This window comes from Emydura macquarii, unplaced genomic scaffold, assembly GCF_026122565.2.
Source record: "Emydura macquarii macquarii isolate MOO-44397 ecotype Brisbane River unplaced genomic scaffold, CSIRO-AGI_Emac_v2 contig_2924, whole genome shotgun sequence".
NCBI classification, from domain to species: Eukaryota; Metazoa; Chordata; order Testudines; family Chelidae; genus Emydura; species Emydura macquarii.
In genome coordinates this window covers 4602813-4624657 of record NW_027133061.1, presented here as the reverse complement: position 1 = coordinate 4624657, position 21845 = coordinate 4602813, and the positions used below count along the sequence as shown (strand labels likewise).

Sequence of the window (21845 nt, the reverse complement as noted above, 5' to 3'; positions counted from 1 at the left end):
TACCTGATAATTGCTGCTTTTTTGAAACTGGAACTATTCAATGTATTTCAGAACTGGCTGTGTTGGTCAGTCTTTATATCCAGAAAACCTGGTTCTAAAGAATGTTAATTGAGCATTGATAATAATATTGAATCTGTACCAAGAACAGTAAGACTCAAAGCTTGTGTCCCAATGAGACCACTGTTTAGCTGACAAACCCTGTTGCTAGTATGTGAGCTATTGAAAGGGGTTGGGTGGGAGTGAAAATGGAAAAGAAGGAATGATGCAATGAAACAATCTTGCTCTCTCTTAGAGAATACATATTCTCTCTCAGGCAATACAAATTTCTATCAAAACAGAGTCTCCTTTATCCTATTTTATACATAGGCTTGAAAGGATTAGATTTCTATTGGTAAACGTTGGTAAATGTTGATTTCACCATACACACACAAACTGATGAAAAATATTTCCATCTATGATAATCGAAATTTATAGATGGGCAAAGTAAGAAAAATGCTACTTGAGAACTTACTAGAGTTTGATTTAAGAATATTTACTTGGTATATTTTGACATGTGATGTTGAGATTCAAAAAGTTAAAGATTTATAATTAACTGTCTGACCTCCCCATAATTTCCCTGCAACTGTGAAAATTTAAATCTATAAAAACAGGAAAAAAAAAAGTTTAAAAATAAGTGTCAATATCGATCGCAATTATTTAAAAAAAAAAAAAAAAAAAAAAAGGAAGGGGAAAAAAAAATCTTATTCTGTCAAGACTATTTATATAATGCCCAAAAGTGTGTGCTGAGCTTTTCAAGATAAGGATCTAATTGTACGGCAATACGTGCTAGGGATGTGATTTCTAAGGTGTACCAAAATGTTGCGCACTAACTGGCTTGTGTAGCGTAAGGAATTTATAGTTCGCCCCAGCATTGTCTCCCCAAGCCAATAAGTGCATGACACACTGGTGTGCTTTAGAAATCACACCCTTCTAGAACTGTGTAGACAAACCCTAAGACCTTATGCCTTAATGGACAACATACAGGATGTGGAGAGGGAATGTCTATCCAAATCTTTCATCCTATTTCCTGTAGACCTCACATTCTGATCTGTAATGTCGGTATTGCCCCACTTTTCACTTTGCAGGTGAAATGAAATCCCTAGGAATAGTATGAAGACAACTGAGCTGTCTCCTAGGTAATGTCCCAGTTCTCATAATACATGCCCCAAGGAAGGAAATCCCCACAGTGCAGCAGGTCCACTTGGCTGAAAGCTGCTCCTGTTCCTAACAATGGCACTATTATCCCTCCCTTGTCAGAGTGGCAGGACCTCAAGAACAACAATAATGAATGACAGCCCTAGATGGGAGAGCCTGTCTCTTTGTCTCAGCCTTGTGGTCAGATGATATTGCAGTTCATACCTGTGGAAGAACAGAACTGGGGAAAGAGAACTTTGTTCAGTGATGGAAGCATTGAAGCCAGATCTGTTCTCAACCACTTGTCAGTACACACTGGGACCATACGAGCTGCGGAATTCCTTGTCAGAGGAATGCTAGCAAGGCTCTTGATGGCCAGTAACATTTGAATCCCTTGTAAAAGTAGGTTAGGGAATCTAAATCGGATCATATGTCAGATCATGCTTAAATTTCCGGTTGCAGCTTTAAAAAAACCTTCGAGCATCAAACAATCAGAAATCTAAACTCTAATTGTGTTTGGGTGTTTTTTATTTAAAAAGAAGAAAAAAATTTGTAGATAGATACCTTTTAATTAAATCAAGGTACATACAATTAAAAAGGTGACCTCAAGTAATTCAGATTGTCAGTTTGTCTTTTTAAAAGAATATCGGAAGCTTGCTAGCTTTAAGGTTGATTTTAAGTTGTTCTGGCCTATTTGGCTTTTCATAGGAGTATAATGGAGATGAAACCTCTCAAACATTTTACTGTACATTTTCTCTTACTCTGAAACTTGTAGAGACTGTGGCACCTGTAAATTGGAGGCTATGATATCTGGCTTTGTGCCCTGATGAACGAATCCCACGTGTTTTTGTCTGCTTTGTTATGTGAAGGAGATGTGGGAGCTGAAGATGAGTGATGAAAGGCTAACACTCTTTTCTCTTCATTGCAGCTGGTGAAACTGGCAAAGCGCCTTAAAAAGGAAAAAGTAAATGTTGACATTATCAACTTTGGAGAAGAGGTGAGATTTTTAAACTGGTCTCCTAGGAGTCTTTGAAATACAAACCCAAGCCAGGGATTTACATCTTATTTTCAAATACTTGGCTCCTATCTATCTGGGAACACAAGTGAGGAATACTAACACAGTTCCCCATATCTTAATCTCTTCAGCAGTAATTTTAAGGCTGATCTGTTCAGACAATAGAAATCCTTCCATTAATATTTTACAGATTCCAAAGAAGACTGTTTTCTCAGATACTCCCCTGCTGTGTTTGTAAACCAAACATTTCACACTTATGCTAGTGCTTCAGTAAAACTGGCTCTAACTAAAAGTGAAACTGACTGATCTAGACTCACCATCAGTGAAGGGCAAAAAAGAAAACAAATTAGATTTTAAAAATCTTTTGTTTCCATAAATGAAGGTATTGAAGGACCTCTTTGGTTTTAATATTTTTTTTAACTTTGTTTCTGCACACTTTAGTCGCCTGCCTTTTCACAATGTTCTGGCTGAAAATAAAAAGCCAACTATGATTCTGAGTTTCCTCCATCTTTATCAGTTTGGAGTACAAACTTTTGTACGTAAAACATACTTTACCCTTTGTATTTAAAATACCAAATGGATTCTTAGGATGAAACTTCTAAGGTAGTGTGAAGTTCCCATGTTCCCTTGCAACCATACATCGAAGACTTTAGCTATTGTTCATGAAATGTACTGTTAATATTCCAGAACGCTTCTCAGAGAGTTACTGGCTACATTAGTCAGGGTCGGCTTCAGTCTTCCTTGGGCAGAGTTCTGCACTGTGGTATAAGGCTAAGGAGCAGTGGGGTGGTGTTGGTAATAAAAGTGTGGTTGAATTTTGACTGACCAGTGCTTAGTTCTGTGAGGTGACCCCCCTCCATCAAGGTAAGTGAATTCCTGGATTATCTCATCCTTGCTGGAAATGCCCCATGTAGTCCCCTATGCCTCCGAATGATGTTGCTGAGCTGCAACGCTGTGGCTATGCAAGAATCTTGTAACCACTTTAAAAGACTTTGGTGGTTGGTTTTCAGGACCAAGCTGGTAATGACATTCCAGGTGAGTAGGAAAAACAATAGGTTTGGTGGTTTTTTCCCTTTCCTTCTCTTCTCCAATTCATAGAATCATAGAATATTAGAGTTGGAAGGGACCTCAGGAGGTCATCTAGTCCAACCCCCCTGCTCAAAGCAGGACTAACCTCTGCTATATCATCCCAACCAGGGCTTTGTCAAGCCGCAGCTTAAAAACCTCTAAGGATGGAGATTCCACCACCTCCCTAGGTAACCCATTCCAGTGCTTCACCACCCTCCTAGTAAAAAACTTTTTCCTAATGTCCAACCTAGACCTCCCTCCCTGCAACTTGAGACCGTTGCTCCTTGTTCTGTCATCTGCCACCACCGAGAACAGCCTAGCCCCATCCTCCCTAGAACCCCCTTTCAGGTAGTTAAAGGCCGCTATCAAATCCCCCTCACTCTTCTCTTTTGCAGACTAAACAAGCCCAGTTCCCTCAGCCTCTCCTCATAAGTCCTGTGCTCCAGCCCCCTAATCATTTTTGTTGCCCTCCGCTGGACTCTCTCCAACTTGTCCACATCCTTTTTGTAGTGGGGGGCCCAAAACTGGACACAATATTCTAAATGCGGCCTCACCAATGCCGAATAGAGGGGAATAATCACTTCCCGTGACCTGCTAGCAATGCCCCTCCTAATGCAGCCCAATATGCCATTGGCCTTCTTGACAACCAGGGCACACTGCTGACTCATATCCAGCTTTTTATCCACCGTTACCCCCAGGTCCCTTTCTGCAGAGCTGCTGCCCAGTTCATCGGTCCCCAGTCTATAGCTGTGCATGGGATTCTTCCTTCCTAAGTGGAGGACTCTGCACTTATCTTTGTTGAACCTCATTAGATTTCTTTTGGCCCAATCCTCCAGTTTGTTTAGGTCACTCTGTATCCTATCCCTACCTTGCAGGGTATCTACCACTCCCCCAGCTTAGTGTCGTCCGCAAACTTGCTGAGGGTGCAATCTACCCCATCCTCCAGATCATTAATAAAGATGTTGAACAAAACCGGCCCCAGGACCGACCCCTGGGGAACTCCGCTTGTGACCGGTTGCCAGCTAGACATGGAGCCATTGATCACTACTCGTTGAGCCCTATGCTCTAGCCAGTTCACTATCCATTTTATAGTCCTTTCATCCAACCCATACTTCTTTAACTTGCTGATAAGAATACTGTGAGAAACCGTATCAAAAGCTTTGCTAAAGTCAAGGTATATCACATCCACCGCCTTCCCTACATCCACAGAGCCAGTCACCTCATCATAGAAAGCAATCAGGTTGGTCAGGCATGACTTTCCCTTGGTGAATCCGTGTTGACTGTTCCTGATCACCTTCCTCTCTTCCAAGTGCCTTAAAATGGATTCCTTAAGGACCTGCTCCATGATCTTTCCAGGGATTGAGGTGAGGCTGACCGGTCTGTAGTTCCCCGGATCCTCTTTCCTCCCTTTTTTGAAGATGGGCACTATATTTGCTTTTTTCCAGTCCTCAGGGACCTCCCCCTGTTGCCACGAGCTTTCAAAGATAATAGCCAATGGCTCTGAAATCACCTCAGCCAACTCCCTCAGCACCCTCGGGTGCATTGCATCCGGCCCCATGGACTTGTGAATGTCCAATCCTTCTAAATAGTCTTGAACCTGTTCCTTCAGCACTGCGGGATGTTCGCCTCCTTCCCATTCTGTGCCACCCAGTACAGCAGTCTGGGAGCTGATCTTGTCTGTGAAGACAGAGGCAAAAAAGGCATTGAGTACCTCAGCTTTCTCCACATCCTCCGTCACTAGGTCGCCTCCCTCTTTCTTTAAGGGGCCTACACTTTCCCGAATCTTCCTCTTGTTGGCAACATGCCTGTAGAAACCCTTTTTGTTCCCCTTCACGTCCCTTGCTAGCTGCAACTCCAATTGTGCTTTGGCCTTCCTGATTTCATTCCTGCACGTTCGAGCAGTGTTTATATAATCCTCCCTAGTCATCTGACCAAGCTTCCACTTCTTGTAAGCTTCTTTTTTGCGTTTAAGTTCGCCAAAGACTTCTTTGTTAAGCCAAGCTGGACGCCTACCATATTTGCTATTCTTTCTGCACATCGGGATGGTTTGCTCTTGTGCCCTCAATAAGGTCTCCTTAAAATACAGCCAGCTCTCTTGGGTTCCTTTCCCCCTCATATTAGCCTCCCAGGGAATCCTGCCCATCAGTTCCCTGAGGGAATCAAAGTCCGCTTTTCTGAAGTCCATGGTCCGTATCCTGCTGTTCCCCTTTCTTCCTTTCATCAGGATCCTGAACTCGACCATCTCATGGTCACTGCTGCCTAGGTTGCCACCCACTTCTACTTCCCCTACCAAATCTTCCCTGTTTGTGAGCAGCAGATCAAGAGAAGCACGGCCCCTAGTTGGTTGCTCCAGCACTTGCACCAGGAAATTGTCAGCGACACTCTCCAAAAACTTCCTGGATTGTTTGTGCTCTGCTGTATTGCTCTTCCAGCAGATATCAGGGTGATTGAAGTCTCCCATGAGAATCAGGCCCTGTGAACTGGAAACTTTCCCCAATTGAGTAAAGAAAGCCTCATCTACCTCATCCTCCTGGTCTGGTGGTCTGTAACAGACACCCACCACGACATCACGCTTATTGTTCTTGCTTCTAAGCTTAACCCAGAGACACTCAACTGACTTATCTCCAGTTTCATACTGGAGCTCAGAGCAGTCATAGTGCTCTCTTACATACAGTGCAACTCCTCCCCCCTTTCGCCCCTGCCTGTCCTTCCTGAACAGTTTATACCCATCCATGACAGCGCTCCAATCGTGAGAGTTATTCCACCAAGTCTCAGTTATTCCAATCATGTCGTAGTTTCTTGACTGTGCCAGGACTTCCAGTTCCTCTTGCTTGTTTCCCAGGCTTCTTGCATTTGTGTACAGGCACTTGAGATAAGTAGTCGACTGGCCTACTTTCACAGTATGAATCGGGAGGCCTCCCCTGCTGCCCCCTCCTCCTTCTGCTTCCTTGCGGTGTCCCTCTTCCCCACTAACCTTCGGGCTTAGGTCCCCGTCCCCCGTCGAAACTAGTTTAAAGCCCTCCTCACTAGGTTAGCCAGCCTGTCTGCGAAGATACTCTTCCCTGTCTTCGTTAGATGAATCCCGTCTCTTCCTAGTAGTCCTTCTTCCTGAAACAACATCCCATGATCGAAGAATCCAAAGCCCTCTCTTCGACACCACCTGCGTAACCACGCATTTACTTCCACAATGCGACGGTCCCTACCTGGGCCTTTTCCCTGAACAGGGAGGATGGATGAGAACACCACTTGCGCTTCAAACTCCTTTATCTCTTTTCCCAGAGCCACATAGTCCGCAGTGATCCGCTCAAGATCATTCTTGGCAGTGTCATTGGTGCCCACGTGGAGAAGCAGGAAGGGGTAGCGGTCTGAGGACTTGATAAGTTTTGGCAGTCTCTCCGTCACATCCCGAATCCTAGCTCCAGGCAAGCAGCACACTTCTCTAGTTTCCCGGTCCGGACGGCAGATGGATGACTCCGTCCCCCTTAGGAGGGAGTCCCCGACCACCATCACCCATCTCTTCCTCTTGGGAATGGTGGTCGTGGAACCCCCATCCCTAGGAGAAATCATCCCTTGCCTTCTGATCAAATGGGTCTCCTTCTGATCCATTCCCTCTGAAGGGTCCTCCAAATCATTCTCCGCCGTAGTACTTGTGCAGAGAGGATGAAAACGATTCCTTACTTCTATCTGCATGGTGGGCACATGGGTTCTCTTTCTTCGGGAGGTCACATGCTGCCAATTATCCCTATGCCACTTCCAGGTCTCCGAAGGACATACTTGCTTGGCGGGAGCAGCCTTCACCGGGCCAGTTTCAGTTCTGGGACTGTTCTTTCCTGATTGTTAGAGTGTGTGTGGCATCAGTGATGCCCGGATGATACCCCAGCCACCCTACTTCCCTTTGGGCCAACCCCTACTCAGCGGAGAATGAGTATTCCCTAAGCCAAGACAGCTGAGTCCCAGAAACCCACCACAACCATTCCCAGTGTAGCTGATGATCCGGATTCAAAGCAGAGGGTCCTGATGCCTTACCACATTGAACTGCCCTATCTGGATAGATGCAGCAAAACCTCAGTGTAACATTGATCATGGTGGAGGGCAACAGTATGAAAATTAATGCTGTATTCAAGATATGGGGTGCCCATCTTAGGGGGAGAAATAGGGCAAAGTTTGATTTGGTTGTGGGGCAGAATCTCATCTCTAGTGTTGCTGGTAACACCTTCAGGCTGACTGCCAGATAACATCCATGCCATAAAGTTCCTGATCCTCCAGTGTGGTCACAGCACTATGAAAGGAAATTGCTGATACTTCCTCTAAGTAGGACTCTAGACATGAGCAAACTCGGGATGAATTAAGCAGAGCAAAGTTCAGGGCCGACTGTCCTCTTACTCTGCACAGGGACTTCATGGGGGGATTTTAATTGGAGAAGGTCCATAACACAGATGGTCTCTTCCCGCTCTGAGACGTGATGTGTCTCTGTATCCCCAGTGCATACTGATCACCAGTCTTTGTGCTTCTTTACTTAGAGATGAGTTCCCTGAATACCAGCTGGTAAGAGCACTGCAGGGTTCTTATAGCTCCTAGTGCAGCCCAGCATCATCTCCTTTGAATCAAGCCGACAGGAGGAAGTCCGCCTGGGTTCTAACCCCTCTCTCGTCCCCTCCTCTAGGAAGCCAACACAGACAAGCTGACTGCCTTCATTAACACCTTAAACGGCAAGGATGGGACTGGTTCCCACCTGGTGACTGTGCCCCCTGGCCCGAGCCTTGCTGATGCCCTCATCAGCTCCCCCATTTTGGCTGGGGAGGGCGGTGCCATGCTTGGCCTTGGCGCTAGCGACTTTGAGTTTGGAGTGGATCCCAGCGCAGACCCAGAACTGGCTCTGGTAAGAGATGATGGAACCAAGAATGACTTTGAAGGAGCCAAATGGTTGTGAATGTGCTGTTTGCTGTGAGTTTACCCCATTGTCTCTGCCCCGATTCTTCTCTCCACAGGCGCTGCGTGTGTCCATGGAGGAGCAGAGACAGCGGCAGGAGGAAGAGGCCAGGAGAGCTGCAGCTGCTTCCGCTGCTGAGGCAGGGATTGCAACCACTGGTGGGGATGGTAAGAAACCAGGCAGGGATCCAGTCCGTCTTCATTGGGGGGTAGGGTGAGCAGAGTAAGGCAGTTCAGTGCAGAGGGGAAAGGGAGTGTGCTGATGCAGCCAGACCATTGTGTGCTCGAGTCCTGTCCGGCCACCAGTGCGAAGCAGGGCCTGGGTTGCATTTAGATGGGACGGACACCTAGGTGCTGCAGGGGATTCATCAGGGATGGGTGCACTTCCTTTCAGTGTGGTGGTTCCTTAGAGCCCCCCAGTCTGGTGCTCCCTTCACGTGAGATGTAAAAGGAGGCCCATATCACTCTCACTGTGAGAGATCCCATGGCACTTGCCATAAGGATACTGATAGCCCCAGCGTCCAGCCCAATCCCTACTCGGGCAAGTACACTCTGCCATCCCTAAAACTGCCCCCTGCACTTTCAGTTGGAGACAGTATTTTTCCTGTCCCGAACTGTTGTGCATTGTTGCTGTGCGCTTTATGCAGCTGTCTTACCCCACCCCAGATGTGGCTGCACTTCAGTGGTGGGGAGGGATTCTTCTTTAAAGGTGAAGAGTGGGCCCCATGTTGATGAAAGGCACTCTAGAAATTGGTGGGAGAATTGCTTTAGGAACGTGTACTGTATTGACTCCTGTGCCAGAATCGGACGATGCCTTATTGAAGATGACGATCACCCAGCAGGAGTTTGGTAGAGCTGGGCTGCCTGACCTTAGTAGCATGACAGAAGAGGAGCAGATTGCTTATGCCATGCAGATGTCTCTGCAAGGGCCAGGTGAGTGGCTAGAATTTATCACATCCGTCTAATGCCTGAAGCCAAATCCTGTGCTGACTGAGCTGTCCCAGTGAATTCAGAGACAGCAGCAGGTTCTCGACACCTATAAACATCTGACACAGGTTGGGAATCTAAAAATTGAGATGCACAAAATTAGTGAGTGTTTGTCTGAGCAGGCCTGAATCCCATGAATGTCCTACTTTTCTAAGGATGAGAGGTGTCAGCACCTTCATGTCAGGCCTTCAGACCTGAATCTCCTTTCTCAACTCTCACTATTCTGCGTTGGGGCTTCCTGCTGCACGCATCAGTATTATCCCCGGCACCTCTTGTGGTAAATCTTGACTGTGCCGTCTGTAGCAGGGGGCATCCGCTCAGTGGGGAGGGAATGATTTTCAGTGTGTGGCTATGCATCGGCATAGCTGGTAAGGCAAGGATGGGTTCAAGTGCTGACAGATTCCTGGCCCAAAGGCCTGCAATTGTGGATATCTTGTTTGTGAAACTCCTGAGCCACTAACTGAAGGTGATCTGCCTCAAAGCAGTATCTTTACATACACACCCTAGTGACAATCCAGCATAAATATTATTGCAGTAAAGGTGGTGGTGAATACTCAGTAGCCAAGATGTTTCTTTCCTCTCTTCAGAGTTTGCCCAAGCTGAATCGGCAGAGGTTGATAGCAGTGCAGCCATGGACACTTCAGAACCTACCAAGGTGATGGTTTACCAATGCGCCCCTTTCCCAGTCTCTCAAGACATCCACTCTATATAGAGTCCAAAACTACCCCCTCTTTAGACTTGGTTAACAGAACAGTTCTGCTCAAGCCTTGTCAACAGGATTGGCTGCTGCTGGGGTTCCTCCCTTTGGGCTGCTCAGCTCGCACCCTAGGTCCCCCTTTTCCCACACAGCCACTCCCAACTCCCTTATAAAGAGCTGTCAGCCTCAGTGAGTTCCTGGAACCATACTCAGCACTTGCTCACAGGGTGGAGTGTTTCAAGCAAGCACTGCCAGCCTGTTAGATCCCAGCATATGGATAAGGAGTGGGGAATGACTCTCTCTACATGCTGTGCAGGAAGAAGATGATTACGACGTGATGCAGGATCCAGAGTTTCTACAGAGTGTGCTTGAAAACTTGCCTGGTGTCGACCCCAACAACGAGGCTATCCGCAACGCCATGGGCTCCTTGGCCTCGCAGGCCTCCAAGGAGAACAAGGACAAAAAAGAAGAGGAGAAGAAATGATGGCCTTGGGATACCGGCCTCCCTCCCACTGACAAGCGATTGGGATAATCTCAGCCCTGCATGTTCCGGTCCATGTAACCTAATAACTTCAATTTACTTAATCACTGTTCTCCTAGCTGCGGAGCGATCACAGGGCGAGGGTAGGATTTTTTTTCTTGATGTAACAGTTAATAAAAACGTTAAATTTTTTTTCATCTCCCTTTTAAAGTAACTATAGAAAATGCTAATAGATTTTCTTATAGGCACACAGGAATTGGCAGATTGGCCCAAGCCAGGTACAACGTGCTCAGTCTCCTGACTCCCGCCTAGGACCAACTGCTTCTGAGCAGGGTGCAAAAATCCCTGCAGTGATGGGGGACCCACCTCCAGGGAAAGCTGCCCACTTACACCTAAGGGGCTACAGAGGGGGAAGAGGTCTTCACCTAAACCAGATTAACTGGGTCCAAGTGAAATCCTTGCATCTCTTAGGCTTGGTCTGTAGACAGTTTTTCTACTGGTATAACTGTCAAAGGAATGATTCTCTTTTTACTGATATAATTATACCAGAACAACTCCTAGTGTGGACTTGGTTATACTGGGATAAATGTGCCTTATACTGGGATAGAGAGGTCTTATACTGGAGTAGTGCATCCCCTTTCAGTGTGGGAATAGCTATGTTTGTGTGAAGCACCTTTACACAGAGATAAAAGTGTACCTGGGGGTATGGTGGAGGTGTTGTATTGCTGTAGTAGTTCAAGCAGGACAACTTGTGTGTAGATAGGGTTTCTCCCATGGAAAGCTGCATTGCATGGTCTGGAGCCCCTCTAGCATGCAGGTCCCCTAACTTAGAGAAGTGGTTTCATGGAGCAGAGCTGCCTTAAACTGAACTGAATCCAAATCTAACCTTCCAAGTAACATCCCTGGCTTGCTGATCTTAAATACATCCTCTTCTCGGCTTTGTGGTACATAGGGACCTTTGTGGAAAAGGAAATAAAATCCTGAGTGCCTTCCCCACTATGCCCAGATCCTGCAAACATTTAATCAGATGTGTAACTTCACTCACAGGAGTAACCCCATTGACGCAGACAGGATAACCTAGCCTATGGAAAAGTTATGCATGGATCCGATACCTTGGTGCTCCTTCATCTAGCCGGACAAAGGCTTAACAGGAGCAGTGGTGGGGAGCTGAAGTTGGCAAGCTTCAGACTAGAGAGAGGATGCAAATTGTTATTGGTAAGAGAAATTGACCAGCAGAACAGAATCCCAAGGATGCAGTAAATTCTCCATTCTCAGAGTTCTTAAATCAAGACTGGGATATCTTTCAATAGCAGGTACTCGAGTTCAACCCCAGGTCATTGGGCTCAGGGCAGGAATTGCTGGATTAAATTTTCTGGCCTATATTACGTGGGAGCTCAGGCTAAATGATCAGAACGGTGCTGTACGTGTTTGCTTGAAGGAGTGACGCTAGCATGCTCCAGGAACTGTTCTCCTCTGTGCAGTGGGGAAGGGGCAGAAGGAGAGGCCTTATTTTAAGTGCCTCTTTATTAAAAACCATCACCCCTCTAGCAGGAGGCAATTCCCTAACCTTCAGCACAGAAGCCATTTGGTAAAGGCCCACACGCACCTTAGCACGTCCTATTTGCTAAGAACTCCGTGAGCCTTCTCATGAATCCCCTCCCATGGGGTCCTGCAGGGTGGGAGTGAGGTAGGTTAACAGGCCTGGGAAGGGAGCCTAGGGCTAGAACAGCAGATGACCCTGCAGGTCAGGATGAGAACTGTGTTGGAAATTCCGTTTGGACTTTATTCACCCCTGTAAACTTGCCCACCAAAAATGTCTTATGGCTGAGCCTTACCAGGTAGATAAGGCTCATTGTCACAGCCCTGAACAGCTTGGACTGTCTCTCCAGCTGTGATGTGTGGGGCTATAAGCCCTGGAGTGCAGACGGACGGCTGCACTTTCAACTTCTTAGCAGTTCCAAGAGACAATCTGGCACCATCTCGTTTCTATATGGCCTTCTCTGAGAACAGAGCATGTTTGAGCTCTGCTTTCAGCCTAGGCAGCCTCTGGGAAGCAGTTCAGAACTCATGGGGCCTCCCTCGCTGCATCTGCAGAGCAGTGAGGAAACCAGTGCCTTGGCCTTTCATGCTGCCCTGTAGTCTTTAAAGGGCTGTAGGGCCCAGTTCTTGATCTCGTCAACCCACCCATCCATACATTGCAACAGAGCCCTCCATTAACTCAGCTGTTGAGAACACACCCACATGGTGACTCTCCCTGTCTCAAAAGATTTAAAAGCCAAAGGCTGTTCAGGAACCCTTCACTCCTGCACAGCAGAATGCTTGCTAGGAAGTGTTATCGATACCAGAAATGATCGACACTGAGACAAAGGCCATTTTGTGGTGCTCTTTATTGATCACTGTGTCAGTCATTAATACATCCTCGTATCCCCGGTGAGGGCTTACTGTAGTACAGAAGGTGCTGAGGAGGCACTAAACCCATGTGAGTTACAGAGTAATGAAGGATCTCTGCAGACTGGCTTTTGCTTCTGAGTTGATTAGTTAGATACATGTTGATGCTAAGGGTAACTCGGCAACTTGTCACATCTCTGAATTTTATTGCTACTGATTATCTCATGCAAAGCAGTGATACAAAATCCCACACTTGTTAGTTGTTGGTTCTCCCCCCAAATATGGAACCAAAGGCTAGAAACGCGTAAGTCACTTGCAGACGTGTTCCTGTCCATCCCCTGTTGATGTAGCTGGAATTAGTACAGTAAATTGGGACAGCTGGATTTGCAGTCTGGCGTTCCCTGCGTGAGCTCTGGGCTTGTTAAGCAGCCATGCTTATGTGATGCCTGGGGGAAGCTGCGTAGACACAAAATTAAGAGATTTAGTAAGCGATAGGTCTCCTCTGCCCTGATGGGTCATAAATGGTTGATCAGCTCTGGCTGCCTCTGCTCTTAGATGCACCCAGATAGTCAGTAGGCATTTTCCAGATTTTGCCACCAAAGGGTGTGTGTTGCTCATCATAACATGGGGTAGGCTGGCTTCTTTTAGAGGCTGCTGCCACAGGGACTTTGGAGTTTTCATAGAGATTAGCGAAGAAACGAGAGACTCGGCAGATCTCTCACCCCTTGCATGGTCACTCCCCGCTGCTCTGGCCAGCCTAGTTCTAAAGTGTACCATGGGACTGGCTATCTACCACCTCTTCCATGTATCTTGGTAAATGACTGAGCTGAGAATCCTCTTTTAGCCCCGAGTTGCTGGGCAGGACTGGCCAGAGAAGCAGACCATTGCATTAAAGGGGGCAACTCTTAGCCACACCAAGAAATAACAGCCTTTGTCTAATCCTAGCAGAGCTTGTGTTGGGTGTTGTCATTTTGCTGCTGTCGAATCAGCTACTGTAGAGAGTGTGTGTGTGTTTGTATACAACACAGTTGTGAGTGCTTGTTATGCCTAGATCTTGTTCACCACCCCTAATTTTACATCTCTGTCCAAGATCCTCCTTACAGGATATTTCAATGTAACTAGGGCCCAGGACTTGTGTTCAGGCAAATGCTGCAACTCACTGTGCTGTGACTCCTGTATTCATTTTTGGGTCCAGCTGGCCAAATAGCTCTGGCAACTCCCCTCTTAGGGATGACGGAGTATGTGGCTGCAGGTTGGTGTAGCCCTGCCTTGCAAAAATGGGTGTGTCATGGCTGCAGACTTGGCTTTTTTCCCCACCTGCCCCAACCTGGTTCACTTGCTCAGTGATTTCCCTGGTGCCCTCTGAGCCTGGGATCATCCCAACGTGCTACTTACATGCCAAGGCTGTGATTAAATACGTGGGTTTGTTGCTGCACAGCAAGCTGGTCAGGCTGCCCAGGGTGCTGCTCCCCATGCTCTGAACGTCCGAGGTAAGCCCCAGCGAGGCGTTTCTCTGCAGTGGGATCACAGGCAGTTGAGTGGGAGGTTTTGATGCAGACTTAGGGGGAAGAAGTACCTGGGCCTTTGCATGGCCTGTGTGAAGCTGGAATTGCACCAGCCAAAGTGTCTCCCCTTGGAAGGGTGTGAGAGGAGACTTGGAGGGCTGGGCATCCTAGTGTTTAGTGCCCCGACCTCTGGCCTCTTCCCATGAGATTGACAGAGGTACCTGGTTCCTGCCCCTTAGCTGGGAATCTTCTGGCCCCCACCTGCATCTGGGTGACAGCCCTTCAGGGGGTGTGCTAGAGGGACCCAGGCCCTCCCTCTCCATCAGGCCCCAGCCCAGCGTCCTGTGGGAAGCAACGCCAGCAAGCTCCTTCCTGCAGAGCATCTAAGTCCACTGCCCTGGGCTACTTCCTACCTGTAAGTCCCTTCAGTTTGGGGCATGGCTCCTCTAGTCCAATCAGTTGCTTAAAAGAAAGTCCACATGAGCAGGAACTGCTGGTTATGGGAGTGACGGGCTGGAGAAGGTTCTGCCTGGGGCCTTATCCATACTGTGCTCCCCTCTCAGGCTCAACCTTCCACCTGGCTTCCCGGAGGAGTCATCTCTTCTGCTGCCTGCGTCCCCCTGCTTTGCTTCTGAGCTCCTTTTAACCTGCTCCAGAGCATGCTCCGTGAGCCTTTAAGGGTGGGGCTACCTGGGCCTAATATGGCCAGGTCCTTTTAGCCCCATCCAGCCCAGCGTGGCGTCTGTCTAGCCTGGCGTGAAGGGCTTGCACGTCTAAGCCTCCGCATCTGGCTGCCTTGTGGCCGATCCGTGTAGCAACGCCCTGGCTCTGGTAGTCAGGAGGCTGTGACTCCAGCCCTGCCTCCTCCCTCCACATGTAAGTTGAATTGCAATGGGTCACCGCTGCCTGAGAACAGGTTTGGGCCTGGTTTACTCTAGCCTCTGTTCAGCCTAGCCCCCGGCTCCCTTCCCTGCCAGAGGTGAGCCAAGGGGCCTGTGTGCTCATGTTCCTACCGGCAGGAAGGGCTCCAGCTCCAGGACTCCAGCCCAGTCACGCAGGGCAGGCTGGAGAGCGGGATGCGGGCTGGCTGTTAGCACTAGAATAATGGAGATGGTGGGTGGGAGATAAAACCTGAAGCTTCAGGGCTGAAATCAGGCTCTGCTAGAGATCAGGACAAGCCCTTAACAAGGGCAGGGGGAGGGCTACGGCAGGGGTCTCCCCTTTCTCCTAAAGTCCCTGGTGGGAGGCAGGATACCAGGCTCTAGGGACCTTTTGTCTGACCTAGCCTGGCCGTTTTTATCACTGGAGAGGACAAGGGGAATGGTGGCCTGCCTTCTGGCTTTGTAGGCCTCTGATGTACAAGAGAGTCTCTCTGCAGCATCTGTGGTGCCACCGTCAGTCAGGGGAGAGGGGGAAATGCTTCTCTCGCAGGCAGGCCTTATCAGAGCCAGGCTAAGCAGGCACACGTCCTTCGCCCCAGCCAGTGCTTGGATGGGAGACATTCAGGGCAAATCAGTGGCTGGCCCAGCTGGTGCTGTAGGTGGGAGACACTTTTCCCTGGAGGCTAAACTGCTGCTTGAATGTGGGCCCACGAGCAGCTGCTCTTCACGGGGAAGGTCCAATTCAGGCCTCGCCTGGAGCCCCGCTGGCCCTTGAAGAAGCCAGAGGGCTCTATGCTCCTGGTTACACCCCGCTCTGGTATTTGCATCCCACTGCCCCTCGCTAGGGATAGCGGAGCTGCCTACTCAGCTGCACCCTGCAGAAGGGCTGCTGGGGGAGACCCTGGAAATGCAGCCACTTCAATGGGGAGAGCTGAGAATCCTCAGAGATGAGCTGGACTTGAGGGGCCCCCTCTGACTCTGTGTGTGTGTGTGTGGGGGGGGAGATGGGGGCAGCTGCAGCATCTCTTTGCTGAGACGTGAAGCACAAGGTGGTTATTTACCAATATAGCCTGGAAGTAGCTTTCCAGCTCCTGGCAGGACGGCAGCTGGTCGGAGGGTTCCATCTTCCGGGCCACGCACCCTTCTGGCTGCCCGTGATACACCATCAGGTGCTGGGGAGAGGGAAAGCAAGAGCACCCCACCGTGAAAGCATAGCCTCTGGGCAGGGCTTCGCGGCTGGGGCTCTGCCTGGGTGGTGCAGTGGGGGAGCTCCTGTCCCTGAGATAGGAGGTTGTGTTTAATTCCACAGCACTAGGTTTAGCTGGGACGGGCTAGTATCCTGTGTGCTTCCTCCCTGAGCCAGGGCAAAAGGGACTTTCCCCGCTGCTCTGTGCCCGTGGCAGGCATGAATCTGGCCCTGGCACTGCCCTGATGCAGCTGAGAAGCACAAGCATTGGGGAGGAGGTTGCAGAGCAGATGGTGACTGAACAGTGGCCCCCACTGCTTGAGACTTACAGCCAAGCAGGGGCTCAGTGTTCATTAGACCCACAGGGTGTTCTGGGCAGGAGGGAGCCTTGTGGATCGTTCTGTTCTGCCGCCCTTGTTGTCCGGATCAGAGGTGAGATTTTCTCGCGTGCCGGGTTCTCAGCTCTCGGGTAGTGTTGTTGTGGGCTGTTCGCCAGCCACTGCATCCCACCCCAGAGGTGGCTGGCTCTCAATGGGTGAGTCCTGTGTAGGCTCTCTGCGAAGCAGCGGGGGCCTTGGGGTGCAAGGGGTCCCTGCAATGCATGGTGGGTGCCCACATCTCCCCCCACCCAGCACTCAGTCCAGCTGCACTCACATTTCTCAGGTCGCAGGTTATCCCTGGTGAGACCCCCTGTTCTCCCAGCTCGCTGAGAGCAAGGAGCAGCGATGCTTCGTTCTGGACGTTCACCTGGGCAGGCAGGTAACCGTAGTCTCGCTTGAGCAGGGCAAAGGGGGAGGGAAACGGAAGGAGAGTGGATTAGAGGGAACAAGAGGAGGCACCAGCCCGCGCTGACTCTGGTCACTGAGAAATCCCCGTGAGCTACCATTCCACCCAGTCCCCCTCCCCGCTGCCTTGTTCTCCCCCTATTAGCCGGGAACAAGCTGATCTGCTCAGCAGGGAACCCCCTGCCCCTCCCCTTCCAGGATTTCCCTTCCTTCCTCCTGGGGGAGCCAGGTCTAACACGCACCCCTTCATGGTCTCCTCACTGTACCTGGATGCAGGTAGCTCGCCCCAGGTAGGTCGCCACGAGGACCCCTACGATGCTGACGGTGAGCACTGCAACCGCTCCCGCGGTCATGATCACCAGCTTGCGGCTGGAGGGAGGAGGCCCCTGCATCTCCAGGCTGGAGTGGAAGGTCTGAGGAAGAGGGAGAGCGTGGGACAGGGAGGGGGCAGCAAGCTGCAGATCGTGGGTGTGCTGAGAAGAAACCCGTGGCTGGATTCCCAGCTGCTGCCAGCCAACCTTGGCAGGGGCTGGAATTAGCTCTTTCCCGGGCTGTAGAGCCCATCGCTGCCACGGCACCACCTCAACATCCAGCCCGGTGTGGTGGCCACGGGAAACTGCTGCCACTGGCTGGCCCATGTGTGAAATGAACTTGGGGAGGTCTCAGCCCAGCATGGAGCCACCCGAGGCAATGGCTTCTTATTGGCATCTTGGCAGAGAGGTGAGGGGACTAGAGAGGCCATGACAAGCTCCCTTCCCAGCTGGCTGTTGGAAGGGAGAAGGTGTCTTTTTAAAATCAGATCTACTTCTGCTCATTGTGAGGTGTATTATGGTAGTACCTAGGATCCACAGACCGAGCCCCCATTGTGCTAGGTGCTGTACAAACACATGGTCCCTGACCCATTCATACTCTGCTCACCTCTGAGCATCTATGTATGGGGGCTGATAGCCTCACACAGCCCCTGGCAGAAAGGCCTAAGGGAAGGGGTGGTGGTAAAATGCCAGGAACAGCCTGGATGCAAATTGCTGTGGAAATTCACCGTCGCTTTGTTTCCGGACAATTTCTCCCGTGCTAGGCTGCGGCTCGTGCTTCCCTGGCAGCCCTCTTTTGTTTGCTGAGCTTCATGGGATGTTTTAAAGGAACCTAAAAGTTGTGCTTGAGATGAACCTGATTTCCTCTGGAGCTGGAGTGCTCCTGCAGGCCAACTAGCGGCAGAGAGGTGGGGAAACTGAGGCACAGAGCAGGGATGTGAACTTTGAAGGCTTCTCAGCAAAACTTTGGCAGGGCCAGAAGCCAAGACTGAGTCTCAGCTCCCTGTTCTAACCACTAGATCATGCTCCCCTCCTGGGACTACAAAGAGCACCCAGGAGTCCTGGTTCCCTGTTCTGACTGCTAGACAGCAACCCCTTCCAACAGTAACCCAGCTCGTCCTTAACGCACAGGCCTTGGTGGGGAGGGTGCTGCTGAATGAGCCCAGGGAGCGCTGTGGTGAAGGAAGGAGAGAGCCGTGTGGCAAGTGCAGCCGTCCTGGGTGGGCTTGGTTCATGGCACCTGCATGTGGCCTGGCTGAGAGCAGCGTCTCTGCCCTTGGCGCGCTGGGGGATTAGGGCACTTCTCTGCGCTAACCAAGGGTGAAGGAGCCGCAGCCTGGGGTGGACGGAGCCAGGGACCCGGCTTCGGCCCCTCTGTGCAGGGCTGTGGGACGAGCCTGCTTCTTCCACAGAGTCCGTGGACTCTAGTGCCTGGAGGGAGGTTTGGCGGTCACCCTCTTCCCCCGCCCCCCCACGGTTTCCAGTCGCTCCCAGTTCTGGGCCTCTTCTGGTCTCGCCTCTCACGCTCCTCCAGGCGCTTTAACCTTTTTCCCCACCCTAAAGCTCTCCTTAGTCCTGACCCCTTCCCCCTGCGGGGGAGAGGGAGAGTCTCCCCCTGGCTGCCTCTCACCTGCAGAGCTGGGCATCTCCCCACCCCGCTCAAATCTCTCTGTCCCCGGGATGGGGCCCGGCAGGTGTTTTCGCTCCTTTCCCCTGCCTGGCTGAGGGCAGGTTGGTGTTGGAGTATGAGAGGGGCCAGGCTTCCCGGTACCAAATGCAGTTGCACTGGTAGCCCAGCCCGTGTCCAAGCAGGCCTTGAGGGTTTCCAGGCTGGACCTGTGTGTGCAGCAGGAGGAGAAACGCCTTCCTCTGCCCTGGTTGCTGGATTCTGCCCTGGAGGCACCTCTCTGGGACGGGTGTTCATGCTCCATGGCCCACTGGGTCCCTGCCCTCTCCTCCCAGCTGCAACTAACACCATGCAGGTAAATCAGCAAGCGGGATGTCTACCCTAGGAGCTGGACTGAGCCCCCCACTCGCCCCGCTCTCCAAACTCCTCTCCCCAAGGATCAGTCTGTCATTCCCTCCCCCCCGGCTCTGATCCATCACTTACGTAGGGGGGGCTCTTCAGCTGCAGTCCAGCTGGCCAGGAATCCGGGCTCTTCTCTTCCGCAGACATTCTCCAGGGACCCAGGCGACCTAGAGCCCTTCTCGCACTCAGCCAATGGCGCCAGGGCTCCGGGCGTCTTATAGCGGGTGCGAAGTTGGGGGGTGGCCTAACTTGGGCTGTCTGTCCAATGGGATTGATGCAGAGAGTGGAGCCTCCCAGCCCCGCACCTGTCCCCACTCTTCCTGCAGCCTGAATTACCTCTTTGTCCTCTCCTGCTTGCGTCCCCCCAAGAGCCCCGAGCGCGCAGCCCAAGGCGGTTTCCGTCGGCAGCCATAGAATCATAGAAGACGAGGGTTGGAAGGGAGCTCTGGAGGTCATCTAGTCCAACCCCCTGCGCAAAGCAGGACCAACCCCAACTAAATCAGCCATGATCGTAACCTTGCAGGGCAGGAAGGGGGGGAAGGGGTGGCTGCAGGAATCCTCCCCCTCCCTTCGATCATCTGCTTCTAGACCGCGTTGTGCCAGAGGAAAAGAATGGCCCGGCCTGTGCATTAAACAACCCCCAGGCCAGGCCCTGTACCCAGAGTGATCTACGCCCGAGGGCGGGCTGGAGCCTGAGGGGCTTTCACGAAAGCTCTAGAACTGCCCATCTAGAAGTGGCTCCTGAATGCTCGGACTCTAGCACGTTTTGCAAACATCCCAAGCCGTTTCTTGCGAGCACGAGTGAAGGCAGCTGCTTAACTCCACGCAAAAGAGCCAGCGTGGAGCAAGAGGCGAGCCTCCCATACAAACTTGAGCCCAGTGGCTAGGGTACGCCTCCTGGGAGGTGGAAGAGTCAGTTCAATTCCCCCCCCTGCCTGATGAGGAGAAGGGATTTAAACAGTGATCTCCCTCCTCCTCTGCCATTTTGTGTGGCGTTAGGCTCTGAGCACACCTACTAGCTCAGGCCCTCCAGGCCAGGTAGGCGGCTGAATGCCTGTCTGTCCCTGGGTCGTGGATCGCACTGGTGGAAATTCACACCTTATGTTTTCCCGGTGCAACTTCCCCATGGAGATCAGCCCTATGTGACGGACAGCAGCCCAGAACACGTGGCTTGCCACGGCTCAGTGGAGTTTCGTCTCAAAAGCTTTCGAGGTCAGGTCTAAATCTGGAATCCTACAGATGGCTCCTGACTGGGAGCAAAATAACTCCCTCTTCTCCTTGATGGCTGGGATCAATCCTGCCGTGCCAGCCCTGCCTACCACCAGAACTGGGAGTCTCTGATGGTGTCAAGCGCCCTGTGAGGCAGGGATCATTGCAGACTGCAGAAGGGATGTTGCAGAGTCTTTCACTGGCCGTAAACTCTTAGCCTTGCATCTTCTGGCTCTCTCTGCGGAAACCTCACTCCCTCTCCAGCGGCCGTGCTTCAACTCCGTGAAGTGTCCTTGTGCTGCAGCCTGCCTGGACGGTACTCTAGAAAATTGGCGTGTTGCATTCCCCCTTTGTGGCACTTTGCTGTCGGCCTAGTAGAGTCATGGCCCAGCCAAGTTAGAGGGCCACTGTGCCCCCCTCTATCACTTAATGGCACCTTATGCTTCAATGGTAACACATCATGCAAGGAGCCCAGAGTGAGAGACAGCTTCCCTGTGATTCAGATGGGAAACTGTGGTGCAGGGCATCCAGATGCTCCAGCGATGGGTGCTAGAGAAAAGCCGAAGGCTCTTTCCTTCTTGGCCCAAACTCCAGTGCTGCTATTGGCAGTGTTCATGATTTTGTCCCGAGTCTCATGATAATGAGTGTTTTCCTTAAAGCCTCAGTTCCTGGAGTCGAGTGGATGTGTGAGGATTTCAGCCTTCATTCTTAAAGAAAAAGGACGTTTCTAGCCCTCGTGGCTGTGGAGAAAGCTTCAACATGTGACCGCAGGGCCCCCTAAAGGCTCAAAAAGCAGAAGGCAAATAAAAAGAGCACCAAATCTCATGATTTTTGGGGAGCCTGGCTCATGATTTTTGGGCGTTTGGGGTTGGCGCGACTGCAGTGGGCGTGCTGGCTAAAGTGATCTCATTTGGGGAGAGAGCCGGAGCGATGGCTCTGCTCTCATGCTAGCTCTGTCCCTCTCAGGGTGGCTCGCTAGGTCCTGGAAGGACCGGAAATTCTGGGGGAGATGCCTCATTATTTCATGGGGCCGCAGCAGAGGGGGCCCTTTACTTAAAGGGGTGCAGAACTCACCACCATTCCTAAGCTAACCAGACTTTCTGAGCTAGGGCGGTTAGCGATGGAGGTAGGGCAGTGCCCTGGCCAGGGCAGACTGGGCCCTTTAGCACTGTCCATCTCTGCTTTCAGCCGCCCTGCTCAG

The 21845-nt window shown here is 50.9% G+C and overlaps 1 protein-coding gene across 2 annotated transcripts in view; it reads left to right on the top strand.

Annotated features, from left to right (window-relative positions):
* Positions 1-10541, top strand: part of LOC137167485 (26S proteasome non-ATPase regulatory subunit 4) — a 60730-nt gene extending 50189 nt beyond the window's left edge. For both annotated transcript variants that reach the window (XM_067569691.1, XM_067569690.1), the window contains 6 exons: positions 2102-2170; positions 7920-8135; positions 8245-8353; positions 8987-9118; positions 9760-9827; positions 10186-10541. In XM_067569691.1, the coding sequence (XP_067425792.1) occupies positions 2102-2170; positions 7920-8135; positions 8245-8353; positions 8987-9118; positions 9760-9827; positions 10186-10353 (762 nt within the window). In that variant the 3' untranslated portion in view covers positions 10354-10541. The remainder of the gene's footprint in view (positions 1-2101; positions 2171-7919; positions 8136-8244; positions 8354-8986; positions 9119-9759; positions 9828-10185) is intronic.
* Positions 10542-21845: the final 11304 nt, after the last annotated feature.